Source organism: Phodopus roborovskii, unplaced genomic scaffold (genome assembly GCF_943737965.1).
Source record: "Phodopus roborovskii unplaced genomic scaffold, PHOROB, whole genome shotgun sequence".
In the NCBI taxonomy this organism is placed as follows: Eukaryota; Metazoa; Chordata; class Mammalia; order Rodentia; family Cricetidae; genus Phodopus; species Phodopus roborovskii.
The window spans coordinates 4,068,887-4,089,149 of NW_026125264.1; the positions used below are offsets into that span (position 1 = coordinate 4,068,887).

Genomic DNA, 20,263 nt, shown 5'->3' on the forward strand with positions numbered 1-20,263 from the left:
ATTTGCTTAAAGAACTTCTCCAGCTGGACTCCCTGTTAAAAGCAGTTTGGATCCTCTACTTCTCTGTGACCCCAGAACAGTTAAGGGATGTGAGATAGGAGAATAGGACTAATGACCGCCCTAGCCTGGCCCCACCCAGGCAGTTCATCTGAGTTAAGTCTGCTGCCCCCATCCCCCAACATGGCCAAAGAGGGAAAGGCTGTTTCACTGCTACACTGTCAGGATATAACCTAGGGCCCTATATACCTACCAATCTCTGTGCTAAGGGTATAAGGCATTTGCAAGCAACCACCATGACACAGAGCTGAGAAAAGCCAGCATAAAGCACTTTTATTGCAATAATAAAACTTGAACCGCATATGTGGTGCAGAGGGCAGAGGACTAAAGCATACTTTCTCTCACCAAAACACTACACAGGACAGCAAAGGGTGAGAAGGAACTGAAGAAGGGGAAAAGAAGCCAGGAAGCTGAGATAAGCAGAGAGAGCCAAGCATCAAAACCCAGGAGATGCTGAAGCTGTGATGACCAGCATCATTTTCTTAGAGAACACTCAAGGATTTGTAGTGATAGCTGGGCGTCCATTGGGTGGTGAGTCTACAAACAGCACCTTCAATTTAAACTTTCCATTAAAGTTCTTAAAATTTAGGAAGTGGAGATTGGATAGTTACAAGGTTACAAAAGTTCTGAAAATTCATTAGAAAAACCATAGGATGAAAAACAAATTAAGCCAGGTCATAAAGAAGGCTTCAGAGATCCCTGCTGACCCAGGGACAGGTACTGTAGTGTCCAACACAGCAGTAAAGGGACCTGCTTTAAAAGGCAGACGGTTTCAGAAGGTGGGAGGGCTGTCAGAAGCAAAAGCTCGCTCCTTCCCTTCCCACTTCAGTTTGGGCAGGGCTTTCAATTTAACAGGACCTCCCTCACGGGAAAAATCCAGCCCTCAACAGCATCTCCAATCTGCTATGACTTTGCAGCACAGCAGCAAGAATGTCTTAATATATAATAGATATTTTTTTCATCCAAAAAATTAAAATAAGATAAAATAAAAATTCTTGCAAATCCCACCCCCAACACCAATTCCTATTCTAAAGTTAACCCATCGATTGTGCTGTTAATACTTGACAATATACTTCATTGGAAACCTAGATCTGAAAGACTGAAACTGAATCTTCACCCCAAAACAAGTAACTTGAGGTTTATGGCATAGTTTAGGTCAACACACATACAGAAAGGGAGGAGGACATGGAGGTGTCCGAAGCAAAGCTCAGTGACGGGACACATTCAGTCGGGTAGGTGTTTATACAAAGAGGTGGGACATCAGGACAAGCTCCACATGGATTCATGTGCACCCGGCTGGAGGTACCAGATCCCTCCATGGCAGATCTGTTGGGGACAGAAAATCTGTGAGTTCCACTCACTCATTGTTCTGTGTGGACAGCCACAATAATATCTATCATGCCAAGTCACATCCTGAGCATCTGACAGGTCTTTTGGAACCAGGCCATTTCTTATAGCTGGAGAAAGCTAATTCAGTTTCCCTGCAAGTAACCTTCTTGTGCTCACCTTGCCACAAGTGGGTCATATGGCTTTTCTCTTGTTAATGCAACATTAAGTTGAGCTTGCTAAGAACAGAAAAGGGCTGTCCCTCCCACTCTCAATGCTGCTGACAATACAATGATCATCAGGATCCATCTTGCCTTCAAGTTTCTAAAAGCATCCTCACTCACTCAGGCCCTAGCTGTGGCCTCTGGATTCCAAGGGTAAAACATAACAGCAAAGTCTGGGCCAGTTGGAAGGGTGACATTCATGTGTGAAGACAGTCTAATAGTCACAAGAAAAATGCTGTAATACTAGGATGCTGAGCTTAATGTTCTAAGAATGAAAGAAGAGGGGACACAGGAAACAGGCTTCAGATCTACTTTGCCACCACATGGATGTGATTAAGCCCTGTGCCCTTCACTACGAAGGTCTCCTTTAGGATCTCAAGTTGCCTTCTTTGAGGCTGCTCAAGATAACATGCTGCTCCTATAAAAGTGTTTTTCTTACTAGCTTCTAGAAGCACAGGGCAGAACAAAGTCAGAAAGAGTTTCCTTCTAAATGTCTAAAATGCTAGCACTAGGAACTTGGCCTGTGTTCCAAAGACCTCAATTCAATAAGCTACATATGTAAAAACAGCTGCCATCCCCACAAACTCCTTAGAAACACATTGTCATCCTGCTCTTAGACTGGTGAATTTTTACAGCAACAGGATAAGAGCTCTGTCCTTATTTTCTGTCCTCATCTCTACCAAACACTAGGTCTAACAAAGGCAGTTAAGAGTCCTTCAGCATTAAGTACTCTTACCCATGTGCAAGGAGCTAAGGGAGGAGGCCACTTCTGTCATTCCAGTTTTAGAAGCTCCACATCGAAGACCAGAGTGGCATGTGGTGGGATGATGCCTGGGTGCCCAGTGGCTCCATAGGCATAGTCTGGAGAGATTGTCAGTTTAGCTCTCTGACCCACACTCATCTGTGGAGGAAAAAAAAAAACAAGGATTAAACTCAGCTGGACAAATGCCCAAATCCCTGCACAAGCCAAGCTGGTTCCTGGTGCCCCTGTCCAGGACAGTGTTAACCAAGATATTCCAGTGGCTGAAGTTGCCCATCCAGCAGGCAACCACCACACTTGGGAGGCGGGCAGTTAACACTAGATGGGACCCAATGGCAATTAAAAACCCCTCTTGACTTTTCAGGACATACTGATGTTACAAACAGTTCTCATAAATAAGAAAGGGGGAAAGGCAGCATGTGTTTATACAGATGCAGCCTTTTCACTTATGGTTACTGTAATCCATGGATGTGGCAACTCTGCACACAGACGGCTGACTATTAAAAAAAAAAAAAAGCTTAAACAGAATCAACACAGGTTAGAATCTGAGGACAGTCAGTCCACCATTCTATACTACATTTGTATCTTTTTTGGGGGAATGGAGGGCAAAGGATCTCATTCTGTAACCTAGTACAATCTGGCCTCAAACTCACAGTAATACTCTTGCCTCAAGTCAAGTAGGGTTACAGGTGTTCATTACCACATTTATACTTACAATCTTCCCCCCCCCCCTTAAAGGGAGGTGCATGGGGGAGAATGGGAGTGGTTTCAGACAGGGTTTCTCTGTATAACAGCTCTGACTGTCCTGGAACTTGCTTTGTAGACCAGGCTGGCCTCAAACTCAAGAGATTCACCTGCCTTTGCAGGTTTTAACTCATGGGAAATCCTCCTATTTCAGCCTCCAAAGTTCTGGATTACAAGTATGAACTACCACAGCTGGCTCAAATCCATGGCTTTATCTAATAAAACTCAAAATAATTATTTCCATTGACTCAACAATTCTACTTTCTAGGATATTCTGCTAACAACCTTTATATGCCCATGGCAAGGGATAACTTCATACACATGCCCACACCACGAATTAGCCATCAGAAAGATCCCAGTGGAGTTTTAAGATACAACATGGAAACATGGCCAAAACGCTGTTAGATGAAAAGGGAATCTTCCAAATGTGCACCTGTAGCAGGACCCTGTATCTAGTAACATGGAGCCAAATTTGCATCAAGAAATTGAGGAGTATCTGCCTCTGTCTTTTCTCCCTCCACCCCTTTTCTGTCATCCACAAGTGACCTAAAGATTGATGGTACATTTACTACACTTCAGTGTATAACCCTACAAAGGCTGTAACTGGGCCTATTTTCTAGAACTTGCCCTTCAGTAATACTTGCACACATGTATGGATTGCAAGACAGATAGGTATGCAGTATTGTTTATTCTACCAAAATACTGGGAAAAACTCAATGGCCCTCATTAGGGTTCTAGTTAACTTAATTATAGCACCCATGCCCACTAGAGAGCATCCAATTGCATGGGTCCTGTCATTTTCAGGTATGGCCAAAGTTAATGAAAGAAGAAATAAACTCCAGACAATTTTGTGCAGGTAAAGGCAAGGAGAGTGTGATAAATTATGCAGGAAACCCCATGGGACTGGAGAGATGGCTCAGCAGTAAGGTCCTCTTGAAGACCTGGGTTCAGTTCCCAACACCCACATGGCAGCTCACAACCATCTCTAATTCTAGTTCCAGGGAATCCAATGTCTTCTTCTAACCACTAAGGGTATGAGATACAGATGCAATGTGTATGCATACATGCAGGCAAATATTCCTCATGCAGATAAATGTGATAAACCTTTTAAAAGAAATAAAGAATGAATCCTCACAGACAGTTATTTGTGGGGTGTTAGGTGGACGCTAGGAAACAAGGCAAAGGAGAGCATACCTGGGCTACCCCTTCTTCCCAGCCTCGAATCACCTCCTGCTTGCCTAGCATAAACTTAAAAGGCTTATTTCTGTCCCGAGAGGAATCAAATTTCTTGCCATCTTCAAGCATTCCTGTTTAAAAAAAAAAAAAGGCAGTTTTAACATGTGACCAAGAGAATGACAATAAATAGGTTAGAAAGCAGCACAGGTTCCATCCCCACAGCAGTGCCAGCATGCCTGGGAGTCAGGTTCTAGCCTAGAGAACTGTATTATCTCTAGAGGATTTCCTGTGGCCTTGTTGAGCAGCTAAGCAGTAGGCCTGACGCCACGCAGTCTGTTACCTCACTCTGAGCTGCTACCTTGCTCTGGAATTACAGCATGAACTGTCATGGCCTTCCCAGCACCATGGGCTTTCTCAATTGGAATGTGGTTTCCTTTGCTCTGTAAGGGCCTCTAGTGCAAGAGGCAGTAGTCTCCAATTTTGCCACAGTACACATGTAACAAGTACACAGCATATTCTCCCAACCCCGTTCTCATGGCTGGCTAAGACTATATACATTGCTGCTCTCCATGGCAGATGAGTAAAGTGTTAATCAAGAGAGAAAAATCCACTCAGCATCATGGGAAAGAGAAAACAGGAGGACAGCTTTCCCCAGCACTGATACTGTCTTATTAAGAACAAGTGAACAATGACAAAACTAAACAGGAACCTAAGCACAGGCCAGCTCTTGAATTGCCAGTCTTCAGAGAAATTAGCAAATAACCTGGATAACCAAACATGCTAGCTGAAGATTGAGTCTTCACAGCACACTCCATTTTGGATGAACCTCTGGCAAGAAGTAATTTGCTCAAGTAGCAAAACTAGACAAAAACCCTCACACTGCTTTGCCGAGACACAGACAATCCACAATGAAAAGGGAATCCCAGCCAGAGACTGCAGAGTGAGCGCCGTGAGAAAAGAGGAGACATCTATGGCAGACATCTGCAGCTCCCTTTTCAAAAACATCCCTGCATAGGTTTCTCCGGAAGCCACTATCAGCCAGCTGGGATAGCTGACCATGAGCTCCTGAAAGCTCTCACAATGCAACCCCAGGCTGCAGAGAGCTAGTGGTGAACCCAGAACTGCTATGCAATGCAATAGGGGTTTGAAGATCTATAGAAAGAGAGAGGGGGGAGGGGAGAGAGAAGAGAGGAGAGAGGAGAGAGAGAGAGGAAGAGAGAGAGGAAGAGAGAGAGAGGAAGAGAGAGAGAGGAAGAGAGAGAGGAAGAGAGAGAGAGGAAGAGAGAGAGAGAGAGAGAGAGAGAGAGAGGAAGAGAGAGAGAGAGAGAGAGAGAGAGAGAGAGAGAGAGAGAGAGAATGAATTCTCCTGTGCATGTGTATGTGTTTATAAGGGTAGAAACTCTGATAAAAATCCCAACCTGAAAAACAATGTCAACTCTGGTCAGTAGACTGAGAAAACAAGGGGTGAGCTGTGAGCGTTATCACAGTGGCCAGACTTCTAGACTTTAACCAAATAGGAAACAGGGTGGAGGCTGCTGTCCCTAGCAGGAGTCAAGACGGATGTCCTGAGCAGAATGGCCTCACACTGCCTGAAGGACACAAGGAAAACAGGACCTATCCCTTTTCCACATCTATAAAGAAATAGGAGGTGGCATCATAAGACTACACTTAGCTTGCTCTTTTACCAGAATACAATCACCACCTGGTCAAGAACTGACAAGCAACAGTGACAGTCATTGGTAATGAGATCAGTCTCTAGGGTCACATGCATGCCCACTGCTAGCTCACTTCAGTCACAGGACCCCCCCAACTGAGCCTGAAGTTAGGGAAAAAGAGATGCTAAGATTCTCAGAATCCTTTTTATGGACAAACTTTTCCATTCTGCTCATGAGACTGCTTTAACAGAAATAAGGAAACCAACTCCAAGGCTCTGTAGTTTACCCAAGGTCAGAGCCAATGAACAGGGGGACCTGGCTCTAGCAAAAAGCTTTATTTAGCCCAGCAAGAACTGTGAACCATGAAAGATAACTGATAACCAGAAATAGCCTCTTCCTGGTCTGGGCTTCTCTGAGCAGGCCTTGAATTAGGGCCCAAGACAAAAGAGTAGTCCCTGGCCTTTAAGCTTAACTGTCTTCGAGAATCTACTAGGAAAAAAACAGAGAAAGGGGGCTAGAGACATGGTTCAGTAGTTAAGAGCACTGGCTGTTCTTCCAAAGGACCTAGGTTCTGTTCCCAGCACACACACAGCACATACTAGCTTACAACAGTTTGTGACTCTACTTCAGGGATCTGACGTCATATTCTGGTCTTCATGGACACCAGGACATGGTACATAGACATATATTCAGACAAAGGCTCTTATACATTAACAATCTCTGTGCGTTCAAGGCCAGCCTGGTCTACAGAGCAAGTTGCAAGACTGCCAAGGTTACAGAGACACCCTGCCTCAAAATTAATTAATTAATTAATTGTGAGAAAAGCATGACCAGAGGGTGCCTGAACCAACCCCCCTTCGACTCCTGTTATGGCATCAACTTTCTAGGAGTAGCTACAGCTCCGCCCCCAAAGACTACCAGTTATAAATGGTATAGAGCAGACACAAAGGCCAGTGTAAGTCCTAGATGTATGTATGTACTATTTCCATAGTCATTTCCTGTCAAACTTACCTATTTTATCTTCACAAGAAGTGCGGGTAGGAGGTATTCTTTGGGGCTGAAGGATTTTCCCCCCATAATTGAATTTTTTTAAAGATATATTTTATGTATCAGGGTGCTCTGGCTACATACATGTATGCACACACCAAAAAGAAGGAATCAGATTCCATTATAGATGGTTGTGACCTGCTATGTGGTTGCTGGGAATTGAACTCAGAACTTATGGAAAAGCAGCCAGTACTCTTAACCACTGAACCACTTCTCCAGCCCACTACTTAAATTCTAAAGGCTAAATAAATGTCCCCAGAGGTAAGGAGAGTCAAATAGGTATAACAATGGGCCCAAGCTGAAGGGCCAGGAAGTTCTAGAAGGAAGAGAATCAGAGGAAAGCAGAAATGTGAAAGGCAGGCTTAAGTGTGCATGCAGTTTTCTGAGAATTATGCTGCTCAGCTTTGACAGCAGAACACAAGAAAAGCAGATGGAAAACAGCTAGCAAAGTTTTCCACTTTCCACCAAGATGAAGGAAAAGGGACAATACTGTCTCTGAATAGCCATTAAACAAACTAACACCCCCCCTTTCATAATACCTAAGAAACAACCTCAACAAAAACTAGATTTAAAACATTAGGCACACAGTAATCTCTCAAAGTTGGGAAATATCTCTCAAAGTTGGGAAATAACCAAGGCCAGCCTCCAGTGGCTCCAGCTCACATCCTTGGGAATTTCCTGAGGTGGGAACAAGGATGGTCCTCAAGCAGCATGACTAAACAGACACACCACTAGCCACACCCTGCTCCAAATATACAAGTTAGAAAACTGGGGTTCATATCCACACTATACCAACTATTACTTCATCTTGTGTGTTCGTGAATGCACATATATGTGCCATAGTACACAAATGGAGGCCAAAGGACAACCTTAGATGCTAGTCCTCACCATCCACCTTGTTGGAGACTGTCTCTTGTTCACTGTTTCATACTCCAGGTTAGATGGCCTTGATCTTCCACCTAACTGCTAGAGCACTAGGGTTATGTGCTATCATGCCCAGCTTTACATTGAGATCTGAAATCAGGTCCTCTTTAAGTCCTGAACTGTCTCTCTAGCCCTCAAATGTTACTTCAAAATACATCATGGGCCTAAATGTAAATGCTAAACCTATAAAATTCTTTAGAAGAACACATAGGCAAGGAAATCCTTACAATCTGAGAGTAGGCAAAGATTTCTTAGGTTTGGTATCAAAAAAGCACAAGCTACAAAAAAGAAAAAAAAAAAAAAAACTAAACATTGAAATTCATTCAAAATTATTAGCCAGGCAATGGTGGCACGTCTTTAATCCTAGCACTCAGGAGGCAGAGACAGGAAGATCCGAATTTGAAGCCAGCCAGGTGTACAGAGTGAGTTCTAGGATAGCCAGGGATAGATATGCAGAGAAACTGTCTCAACAAACAAACAAACTAACTTTTTGGAAAAGGCAAGCCAACCAGGAAGAAGATTCTATACACCCAGAGCATATAAATAACTACCAGACGTGGCTCCTGTAACCATCGAAGGCCACAAAGATGCTGAGGTCATACTGATCTGAGTGGCCTACCCTGCCACCTGGGGCAATGGTGACATCCAACCCTGGCTGCTGCTGAGGACCATGTATGGGTCTGTGGCCCGATACTACCAAGTACTGTGAAGAGGCCCCGGGTCTGGTCAGCCACCTGAGACCATGCTGGTATCCAAGAGCCATGCCACTGCCCGGGCCATACTGATCTGGGTGACCTGAGCTGCATATAAGGACCATGGTGACATCCTGGCTCAATCTGCTGCCAAGGGCCATGTCTGAGCCCATGGTCCCGCTGCAGCTGGGGTCTGTGTTGATATCTGTGGCTTGTGTTATCACTGTGGGCCATAGGAATCATGCATGATGAAATCTAAGGTCTTCACTGGCCCTGATCCTCATGGGACACATCAAGAAAGCTGGCCTCCCACACTTGGGAAAACTGGCCTTGATGGCATGGGCATAGGAGGCCTGGCTCTTCCCCTTGTCTAAGGGGGAGCAGCCCCAAATGGCCTAGACTAACCAGCTCAGGTACCACCCAGGGCCTTGGTTTGGCCCACCCTACCATCTACCCCATCTATGACCTGCTGCAGCACATGAAGGGACTAGTCCTGTGGAATAATACCCACAGGATCTCCATTACTCATTGACATCCTAGAGAAGTTTCAATGAGGGTCCAGTGATGATGGTATGTGTACTAGAACCAGAGGCCTTGAACCAGACCAATGACTCATTGCAATGAATAATTGCAAATAAAGCTGACTGAACAAAATGGTATACTGCAGCCCTCAACACCACCAGGATGAAAGAAGGTGGGAAAGATGGTGGAGCAAAGAAGTTTTGTTTCTTTTGGCTGTAATTTTTTTTTATTATCTTTTTTGGGGGTACTATACAGGTGAAGAGCTGATGGGGGGACTGAGAAATGAGTGAAATTGGGATGCATGATATGAAATTCCCAAAGAATCAATAAAAAATTATGTTATTAAAAAAAATTACCAAGGCAAGAATGAGGAAGGATGATTGATTGCCAAGTTCAAAGGCCAACTTGAGCTATACAACAGAGTATCAAAACTGAGTAAGAAAACAAGCCCATTAAGTAAGACAAGGCTTTGAACCTATCTTCACTAAAACAGATATACACAAATGGCAAGTGAGCACATGAAAAGATATTCAGTATTCTTAGTCATTACACAGTGCAATTAAAACCATCAGGAGGGATATTACTGATTAAGCTGAATAACTAAAAGACTGGCCGCATCAAGTATAGGGAGCACATTACACTGTTGGTGGAATGTAAAACAGAGTCACCTACTCTTTCATGTCCCATATGGCCCAGCCATTCTATATCTCAGTATTATCCTAGAAAAATGAGAGTATACATCCATACAAAGTCTCATATACAAACATTGAGAGCAATTTTTAACAGTCAAATCCTAAGAACCAACCCAAGTACCTACCAAATGGTGAATGGATACATAACCCATATGCAGAAAAATACTCAGCAACAAAAGGGAACAAATTATCCATACACAGAAGACAGAAGAATCTTGAAATACTTACATCTACTAAAAGAAACTAGAAGACTAAATACTATACTATACAGTATACAGTTCCATTTGTAAGTAATTTTTAAATCACAGACTAGCCAGGTGTGGTGGTACACATCTTTTATCCCAGCATTCCAGGATGTCAGAGACAGAAGGATCTCTGTGAGTTCAAGACATGCCTGGTCTACACAGAAACTAAAGACCCTGACTCGAAAGAAAACTGCAAACTAAGTTTTGTGACAGAAAGCACATTAGCTGCTATGGAAGGAAACAGACGGGAACTTCACAGGGAATTTAGCAGGTCTTAAACTGCACACTGCTGTGGTCTTTAGGACTGTATTTTACTATATAGCAGAGGCTGGTACTAACTCATAACCTTCCTGCCTCTGACTCCAGGATGCTAAATTTTCAGTATGAGCCATTACACCCAGCTAAAACTGAACTCTTTAAACATGTGGCACTTATTGTATAACAACTGTGCCTTACAAAACTTTAAAAAGGAAAGTAGGTTGCTGATCATGGAGGTACATGTCTATACTGAAAGCTGGGGGAGATCATTCTGAGGTCAGCTAGAACAAAGTGAGACCCTGCCTGCAAAGACAGAAAAAAAAAAATAGGTAGTGGCGCTTACTGAGCATAGCCCTGCATATGCTCAGCTCCTGTCCAACACAGGGAACAGAAGTAGGGCAAAGAGAAAGGGACAGGTCGAGTCTCAGCAGTGTTCAATCCCTTTCAACTCTGGAGTCCCAAGGGCTGGAGCCAGGAGCTCCTGAGCAAGGGAGCCACCTGCCAGGTTACCATCAGAATTCTCTAGAAGAAAAGAAGGCTCACTAGGGAGAAGGCAACCAAAGCTACATTTCACACACAGCAAGCTTTCTCAAGGCCACACTTAGACCTGCTAGCAGCAGTGACCATTTCCATTTCAGACTAAACACAAACTCCACCTCATGACTGAGAAGTGGTCTGAAGAGCTACAGATTCACTGTTCTCAATCTGAAATCATGGCACCCAGGCCTGACTGCAGCTCGAGGTTGCAGAGCTTGATTCTTTTCTACATTCTGGTGGCATGTGGCTCAGCCCCTGGCTCCACTTGCCTGAACCAGCAGGACAGGAGAAGCAGGAGCCTTCCATATTTAGTCCTTCTTCCTTATATGGCAGTAGCAACTGAGGGATGCTCCTAGAAAGGGTTCTAATTTCTAATCAGTGAGAAAAATGGGAAGAATTGGGGGTGTTCAATGTAAAGCACAAGACCACCAGAAGAATAGAGGCTCCTGCTGCACACAGCCCAAGCCACTTCTATCCCATGCAACATCTCACTGGGAGGAATCAGACTCAAATCCTTGCAGAAGAGAAGGGTATTAGGAGTAAAACAAAGGAGTTTGGAGAAAGAATCAAATGTATCTCCATATAGCATGCTAGGCAAACACTCCATCAGTCAAACCCAGAGCTTTTAATCACAATTGTCAAAGGGAATAGACATAGGCAGCACCTGCCAAGCAGAGTACCAGAGTGCCCTAGGATGTGATCATCTTAGGCTGTGCCCTTAGGCTATGCTACCAGTGCTTAGCTCAGGTCAACAGTGAAGACCCAAGATCAAAACTCAAATCCATAAGGCAGGCCCATTGATTATTGTTTCAGATTACTTATGGAACACTTTGCTTTGTGGGAGGCAGAGTCCAATATGTCCTGGGTGGGAGACATGACAGAAGACTCAAGATGCAGTACTTGAAATTAAAGTACATTCACTGAACTCAATAATCTTTGCATGAGGTTTTCACAGGTAGTATTTTACACTGACCACAATAAAGGAAGTTATAAAGAGAAAAATTTAAACCCCTATATTTAAATCAAATAAAATCATCAAATAACCCAAACATTCCCAAACCTTTAAAACCAAAACAAAGTTCCTGTCATTTGCCAATGGGAGAGGGAAAAGGGCTTGCTAACCCAAAACAGATGAGTTCCCTACACACAACCAGCAAAGCTGTTGAATGGAAGGAGGGCCATCCTAAGGCAAGTTAGTCTGCAGACTTACAACTGAAAGCACTCAGGACTTTTCCAGATGGGAGCACTACAGGTTGTTTCCCTTCCCTCTTTATTAGACACAGAAACTTCCCAAACCCCTTCTGCGTAACTTCTATGTTAGACAGACAACATTCCCATGAGTTTTAAGTTCCCCAAAGAGGACAGAGGAGCAGTCAGCTGTTATGTTTCCAAAGCCAGCCATGGTGGATACACTGATGATGTAATTGAACAGCACGCAGGTCAGTGAAGTGTGGGATGACTAGATCAGTCTAGCTGAGTGCTTGCAATGAGTCAGGCAGGAAAGACAGAAAGAACGCTGACACCAGTGAGGGGCTGGAAAAAAAGGCTTGGCATTTAAGAGTTCTCAAAAGAGACTTTATTGTAAGAAAACAAAGACAAAATTGGTGTTTGGAAAACTCTGCCATACTCAAGGAAAAAGCAATAGCTCTTCAACAAGTGTCTGACCTGTTTTAGTCCACATCTAGGCCTCGTGACTGCTTCCCAGTGTGACCTTCATGCACTGGGCTGCTTCTCACCCTAGGTGAATGGTATGGCCAGAGGTCTAGCTAGCCCTTAACCTGCCTAGTCCACTAAATGCAAGGAAACACATGTCCAACGGTGTGGAAACACTTTTTACCTTTGGCCAAATCCCTTTAGATTCTGTGACCAAAATTTTCAAAGTCAAGATCCACAATGAGAGGAGAACACAAGCAGAGTACAACAATATGAAGAACACAAGTAGAGTAAACTTTCCTGATAAGCATGTCATTCAGTTCCCATGTTAATCGAGACATCAACAGTGGCTCACTGGAGATAATATACATTGCTCTAGGGTTTACTACTCCAGACTGGTTCATACCCTTCCCTGGCTCCCCTGTTCTGCTTTTACTCTCCCTTCAGCATAAACCAGACAAAAGAACCAGACTGAACCTTTGAAAATACAAACAGACCTTATTTTCCCTTGCTTTTTAAAGCCCTACCATGGCGCTTCATCTCTTTAAGAATCTAAAAATCCTTAAAGTGGCTCACAAGAGCTGCCATCTCTGATCCCTCACACATCTCTGCGTCTAGAGCACTTCTTCCTTGCAGGCTGCATTCACATCAAGTACATTCCTAGTCCTTTACATTTGCTGTTATGTTACACTGCCTGAATTCTTACTCAAAATAGCTCTGTGGATTAACTCCCTAAATCCTCCAGTGATCTTAAAGTCACTTTCTCACTGAGATCTTTGCCATTTAAAATCTTGACCTTTTCCTGACCCTTTCCTTAGCATTAATGAGCAATACATCTTTGTATTAATTATACCTTTTCCAGTATAGCTAAAGATCTACAAGAGTATAGAAATTGTTTTCCTTCATTCTTAAATTCTTGATATCCAGTATAGTACCTTGCACATAATCAGTGCATATAGAGAAATCAAAGACACCTTCACCCTCTAGGCATATACATGCTTGGTTAATTAATTCTTTCCTCTTGCCTACCTGAGGCAAGGACACCTAAGACAAGCACCACTTCTTCCAGGCAGTTCTGGCTTACAGGTGCTGGCTGCTCTACAGTATGGTCACTTGCCCAAGGCTTTCTTCCACCTTCAGACACCATCACCGAATAACAGAGAGAAGGCTGAGTTTATGGTGGTAGTGGTGTTAAGTACTTTCTCTTTCTAGCCTAAAGGAAACAGAAACACCTACCACAGTATTGGAATGTGGGAGTGGAGGCAAATGTAGTAGCACTTAAGAGAGGGGCAGAGACCTCCCCCTAGGGCCTGCCTGAGTAGTCAGAGCTCCTGGGACAGAAAGTGCAAATTCCAAGACACACAGACAATTCCACTGCAGGGAGTGAAACTCAGAAGAACTAGAACACTGGGATCATTTCACTGAGTTTGGCCTGGGATATCACCAGATCACTTTGCATTGTACTGGATGTCACAAGAAGAAAATAAGGAGGATACCCTCATTCTTAGCAGGGGCTCCTGTCTTCAGAGGTAAGACATCAGGATATTTCAAGCTAAACTGAGAAGAGTGGTGCACATCTTTAATTCCACGCTTGGGAGGCAGATCTCTGTGAGCTGAAGGTCACATAGTGGGTTCCAGGATAACTAGAACTACACACTGACACCCTATCTTGGAAAAACCAAAACAACCCCCCCAAAAAAAGATAGCCTAGCTAACCACTGATTATAGAACGATGGATAACCACGGTTATAGAACTATGGATATGGTCAGAGTCGATAGTAATAGTACATGTAACAAAAATGCAACCCCATGCCATGCAGGCAGTAGCACTCAGGGACACAGAGTATGGCTGTTTTCACTTTTCCTTCTTTCAAAGGCTCTCTATGAATAGTAGCACCCACACAGGAGAAGCATGCTTTGGAGAAGACAAAAGAGCCTCTGCTGCCCTTACCTGTGGAAGGAAAACAACAGTACTTGTGTACCAGGGGAAAGCAACCTTTCTACGGCAGTATCCAGTTTCACAGTGCCCACACCTTACCAAGCTGAGGAAATCTGCAACAACAGAAGCAAACCCTAACCTGTCCACACAGCTACTCACATGGGGTAGCCACAACTACTGCCAGCAAATAGCTTTTCTTGTGCACACACCCTGGAGGTGTGGCTATAGATGGGCATTCATTCCACTCCATCTCTTTCTCCACCTGTGAAATAGGTCATCCTGGTTGGAGCCAACCACTTCAAACTTTCTGTGTTTGAGGCAGGGTTTCACCATGTAGCCTTGGTCAGCCTAAACTTGCTAGGTAGACCAGGCTGGCCTTAAACCAGATCCACCTGCTCTGCCTCCTGAGCACTGGAATTAAAGGCGTGCGCCCAACTGTTTCTATCTTAAGTGCCTAAGTCTGACCACTCCAAGGAGTTTTGTGGCCAAGACCACAGTTTAACCTTGCTCCCACCACAAAGGACAAAAGCTCCACCGTCTGATACATGGAGCACAAGAAAGCTAAGTACAATATGAACCAGGCTATAGCTGCCACATGCCTCAGTTGACAAGCTGCTATTACTCTGATTTTACAGACAGCACATAGAAGCCAAAAGAAAAGGACAATTTAAGTTCCCAGAGCCCACTGACTGCAGAGAATAACATAAACCTAGCCAAGGACCTTCATCCTTCGAGGAGCATGCCTAATGGCATTACTTCTGTCCATGAACTACCAAATTTGCTGTGAGTAATACTGGGGGGGCAGGGAGGCCACTCATCAGGACTTTCCCAACAGCCTCAATTAAAAGCAGCCTCTTCTCCATCCTTCCCTAATTTACTCTCTCCATTGTGTCTCTCACTACCTGACATGTCACACTCATGGACCCCCTCTTGAGCTAAACCCCACTAGATCAGGTATTTCACTAGTCACATCTTGTGCCTGGATTGCTGCTGCAGAAGGGGGGGGGGGGGTATCTAGTCACAACTCTGGCCAAACAGCTCCAGACTGTTTTGTGACAAATAATACATACTAGAAGACTATCACCTGAGGGGATGTCTTAAATATGAGCTTCCCTCTGGACATCAGGTCGACAACTAGTACAGCTGGTAGAAGAATGAATAAAATAAGCAGTGAAGATGGAAGAAGTCTAAAGAAAAGTTAAAGGTAATGGGCCAGATCTTCCCTGGGAGCTCTAACAAACCCAGGCAGACCTGAGCTGATTGACACCAAAGGACTATTGTCTTCAATAGACACAAGGAGGCTCATCCCAAGGACAAAGATGGCTAGCTACATTTTAGAAGTATAAAAAAAGAATTCCTCCAATCCACTTGAGACTGCACTCACAATAGCAAGCACATGGCCTACTGGAGCTGAGTGAAAAGGGATATGCACTAAGATAAGCTTCACAGTGACCATGAAGCACCCCATGGAGGGGGCTGTGGAATCCACTTGGCCTTCAAGGACTTAAACGTGTAAGCTTACTGTACCACCTCCTCCCTGTTTTGGTCAAGAGTTATCTTAGCAATCACTCAACATCCTCAGTGGCACCACAGAGGCCTTCAAGGCCACACTCATAATGCACTGTGGAAAGCACCAGAGGAAGCTTTAACATGGCACAAAGTCAGCCCATTACTAGCATTTAAAACATCCTTGAGGTTGAGGCTGGGGATGCAGCTCAGCATTTGAAATGTCTGGCTAGGTCCTGGGGTTCATCCCTGGCATTCAGGATTGGGGGGTAGAGGAGGTCTGGTCACTTTCTTTCCTTGGCTGTTGCTTTGGACTCATTCTAAATCAGCAGAAATGTACACCCAGCTAAAATACACATGATCAAGAGGATTCACCCAACTCAAACCTCAGTCACTCACATCCTTCCTCTTGGTCACTCAGCCAAACAAGCTGAGCCACATTCAGAAAGAAACAGAAAAACTGAGCACAGCCTGGAGACTTCTACCACTGACAGCAAGAGAAAACCAGAGATGAGAAATAGGGGCTTTCTCCTCCCTTCTTGGGACTCCATGGGCTGCCTGTCTTTGAAGATCCTCTTCCTCCGATCTTCTTCTGATCAGTTCCTTAAGACAGATTCTATTCCCAGTGACTTAAAAGCCTTAATGCTGCGGATGTGATCTCATAGCACACCAACCCCCTTCTCTCACGCCCCCACAGGTCTCAAACAGGTTCTTCCTGGGAGGCTGGTGGCAAAGACTCTTGGGAACAAAGCCACCCGCCCTCAGGAGAACAGCCTATTCTGTGAGCGTGAGGCACAGCTGGCTTCTCACTAAGGCGTCTTTGTCAAGCTTATCAAAATGAAATAAAAAAGAAAGCTTTTGTTCTAATATGTGCCAGGGTCCTGCTGTTGTTCTGGGAACATGTGGGTGGGTGCCACCCGCATGGAGAACACAGACTTGAAGAGGCATTAGGAGCCCTGATGCTGTTCTGGGTCCCACAGCCATCTGTTCTTTTAGGAAGAGGCTCCAGAAACTCTCTGCAGACAGTTCACCAAGAGGCACAGACAGTTGTTTCTACCTACACCTGGGTTTCAGCAGCACTAAAACATAGGCAAGGATGAGGGCCAGTCTTTAGACAGTTGTAGCCAGATAATACAGCCTGGCTGCTGAAAACCAAGGTAAAAAAGACCGTGGGAATTCAGTGATTTGCCCACTCACTCACATCCCCAACCCTTTAAACCCATGGTACTCAACCTGTGGGTCATAACCCCTTTGGGGGCTGAATAATCCTTCACAAGCAAGGTTTGCCTAAGATCACTGGAAAACAGATATTTACATCACAATGTGTAAGAGTAGTTATGAGGTAGCAATGAAAATAATTCCATGGTTAGGGGTCACCACAACATGAGGAACTGTATTAAAGGGCCAAAGCATTAGGAAGGTAGAGAACCACTGCCTTAAACACATTTAAAAAAGGGAGGAGGAAGAGCAACGCCATTCCTTTTCAACTTGCTATCAAAGATTACTAGACTGATGATCAGCCCTCTACTAGCCCTCCCAGACTAAGGTGCTGGCTGTGTTCCCATCACAACAGAGACTTTAATGTCCAACCCACCCTGCAGTTTTGTTCATGACAAGAGTCTGTTCTCTCCAAAGATGGATTTCAATATCCCTTCCATTGGCAGATTTTTAAAGGTTCTAGTCCTCACTCCTTCCATCTCCTGTCCACAGAAATAAGGGAGCATGGAGAGGAGGGTGTGAGTTGCCTTTCTTCCCTTCCCAGTAAGTCATTTCCCGAGGGGGGGGAAGGATCTTCCCTTGATCATGGAGAGTAGGCAACTTGAGCCTGAACAGCTTGGCCAGATCACTCAGAAAAGGTGGGGGTGGTTACAGTGGAGGGGAGGAGGGGGAACAGAAGAAACAGAGGAAGGATGGGGAGGGGGACAAAGGAAAGGGTGGGAAAGGGAAGGAGGGGGAGGGAAGCCGATTCATATCAGCTGTGGCTACAACACTCAGCCTAGCTATGAAGTCACAGCCAGCTACCCTCCCCCTCCCCATCTCCATCCCAGAAGGACCTTGTAAGGGCATGGAGTAAAAGATGGTTCCAGGGCCAGCAATCCTAATGGTCTTGATGCTAAAATTCTGGCTGCGTGTGCACGTCTTTAACGTTTTCTTTTATTTTACTGCGTACTACACTCACAACCCCCCAGTTTCCTTTATCTTTAAACGGGGGTGAGAAAAGTATCTACTTTCAGAAAGGGGAAACTGGAAATGACACGGTGCATCCTTTGGTCTTGATAATCAGTGCTATCCAGGCTGAGATTTGCAAGTGGGTCAAAGAGAAAGAGATCCTGCATTATCTACTTCCTAAAGGGCACGTGAAGCCACAATAATGACTTAGCAAGTGGGTCGTTTCCCACCAGCCCCAGAAAGGTGAATTCAAGGGTTCTTCCGGGAAAGAGTAGCCGGGCAGACTAGAAATTACATCCCCTTCTTAAGCACTGAAGGGAGAACCCCAAAGCACTGAAAAGGTATCCATCAGGACTCGAAACGGTTCTTCAAGGGTCCCTGGCGGGGAACACTTGACCTCCGCCAGGAGATGAGCTCACCCAGCATCTGGGGGGCCGTGCACCGCCCATGGCGTACCAGACTGCGCCTGCCCGAAACCCTGCTCGGCCAGGCGGGCCCGGCCTGTCCCTCGGGGCCCGGCCACCGCCCAGGCCTCGGCCGCCGGCCACGCGGCCGCCACGCCCCGACCTCCAACCACCGCTCCCCCCCCCATCCCACCCCGGTGCCCGGCCCCACCAGGCCCGCCAGACTCACCCGTGTAGTGCACCACGCAGGTCTGGCCGCGCTTCGGGAAGGTGCGCCCTGAGGAGAGACAGACGGCAGGTGAGCGGCTGTTCGTGGCGGCAGGGGAGCGGGCGGCGGGCGTCTACTCACCGTCTCCAGGAGAGATGGTCTCCACCTGCACTCCCATGGCAGCGGCGGCGTTGGCGGAGGAGGAGGAGAAGGACGCGGGCGGCGGCGCGATGGGCGGCGTGGAGCCGGAGCGGACCTGGCGGCGGTTCAGCGGCTGGGCTTCGTCCCTCGGCGTGTCGCCTGCGCACGCGCACGGCCGGGCACGGCACGCCCCGCCCTGCTTGCGCGAGGCGCCCTCTCGGAAGCCCCGGCAGCGGGGCGGAGGGACCGGAAGTCCGCAGGCCACAGACCCCCGGATGCAGCTGCGAAGGAAGGCTCGTAGTGCAGGCTGCTCCCGACTGTCCTCTGCGTTCTCTGAGAATCGCAGTAATAACGGAGTCCACCAGTCACTTTAGAGATGCGTCACACTTTTGCACAACCAGTTGTCCTTGAAAGACGCTAGCTGTGAGTAGGCTTTGTGTGTGCGGAACCAACTTAACGTTTGTAAGTGACCCTAGGTTCCGTGCTCCTCATTAGAAAAGTCAGTGTTAACACTGGCCTTCATGAAAGCTCCCCTTTTGTCCGAATATATATATACACACGTACGTACATACATACTTACATACATACGGAGATTTAGCCGGGCATAGTTGCTCACGCCTTTAATCCCAGCACTCAGGAGACAGAGGCAAGCTGATCTCGGAATTCGAGGCCAGCCTGGTCTACATAGTGAGTGCCAGGCTAGTCACAGCTACACAGTGAAACGCAATCTCGAAAAACAAGACAAAAAATTCTCATATATGTAGAGATACATCTTATATGCATACACGCTTGAATCCCTCCTCACACAAGCTTCCAATGAGGCTCTGTGGGTTTTGTTAGACTACCTCCGTGAACAGATCATCCAATGCTTTAAAGAATTAAAAACTTAGGGAGTTGGAGAGATGGTTTGGGTGTTAAAAGCAGTGGTTGCTCCTCCAGAGGAGCTGAGTTCAATTCCCAGAACCCACATGGCAGCTCACAACTCTGTAACTCCAGTTATAGGGAGTTCTACACTCCGTGTACAGACACACCAATTCACATATAATAAAAATAAAGGTTAAAAAAATTAAGGCTGGGCGGTGGTGGCTCAACTCTAATCTCAGCACTTGGGAGGCACAGGCTGGTGGCTGAGTTCGAGGCCGGTCTGATCTACAGAGCTAGTTCCAGGACAGCTAGGGCTGTTATACAGAGAAACCCTGTCTCGAAAAACCAAAAAGAACGGCTGGGATGGGAGAAAGAATTGGCTTAGCTGTTGTGAGTGCTGGAGATCAAGCCCTGGAGTTCACTTTGTGGAGGCAGGGTGGAGCTGAGGCTCTCCCATGCCATGGCATGACTGAGAACAGTTTGTACAGCACACAGAAAAAGGTTCAGGTAAAATGGAACA

The 20,263-nt window shown here is 45.7% G+C and overlaps 1 protein-coding gene across 1 annotated transcript; it reads right to left on the minus strand.

Moving 5' to 3' along the window:
* Window positions 1-305: 305 nt before the first annotated feature.
* On the minus strand, window positions 306-19,089 carry Fkbp1a (FKBP prolyl isomerase 1A). Its single transcript, XM_051193916.1, has 5 exons — window positions 18,880-19,089; window positions 18,760-18,807; window positions 4,306-4,418; window positions 2,344-2,508; window positions 306-1,383 (listed from the first exon to the last, which is right to left on the minus strand). The coding sequence occupies exons 1-4, from the start codon at window positions 18,914-18,916 to the stop codon at window positions 2,380-2,382; spliced, it is 327 nt and encodes a 108-aa protein (XP_051049873.1). The 5' UTR covers window positions 18,917-19,089; the 3' UTR covers window positions 306-1,383; window positions 2,344-2,379.
* Window positions 19,090-20,263: the final 1,174 nt, after the last annotated feature.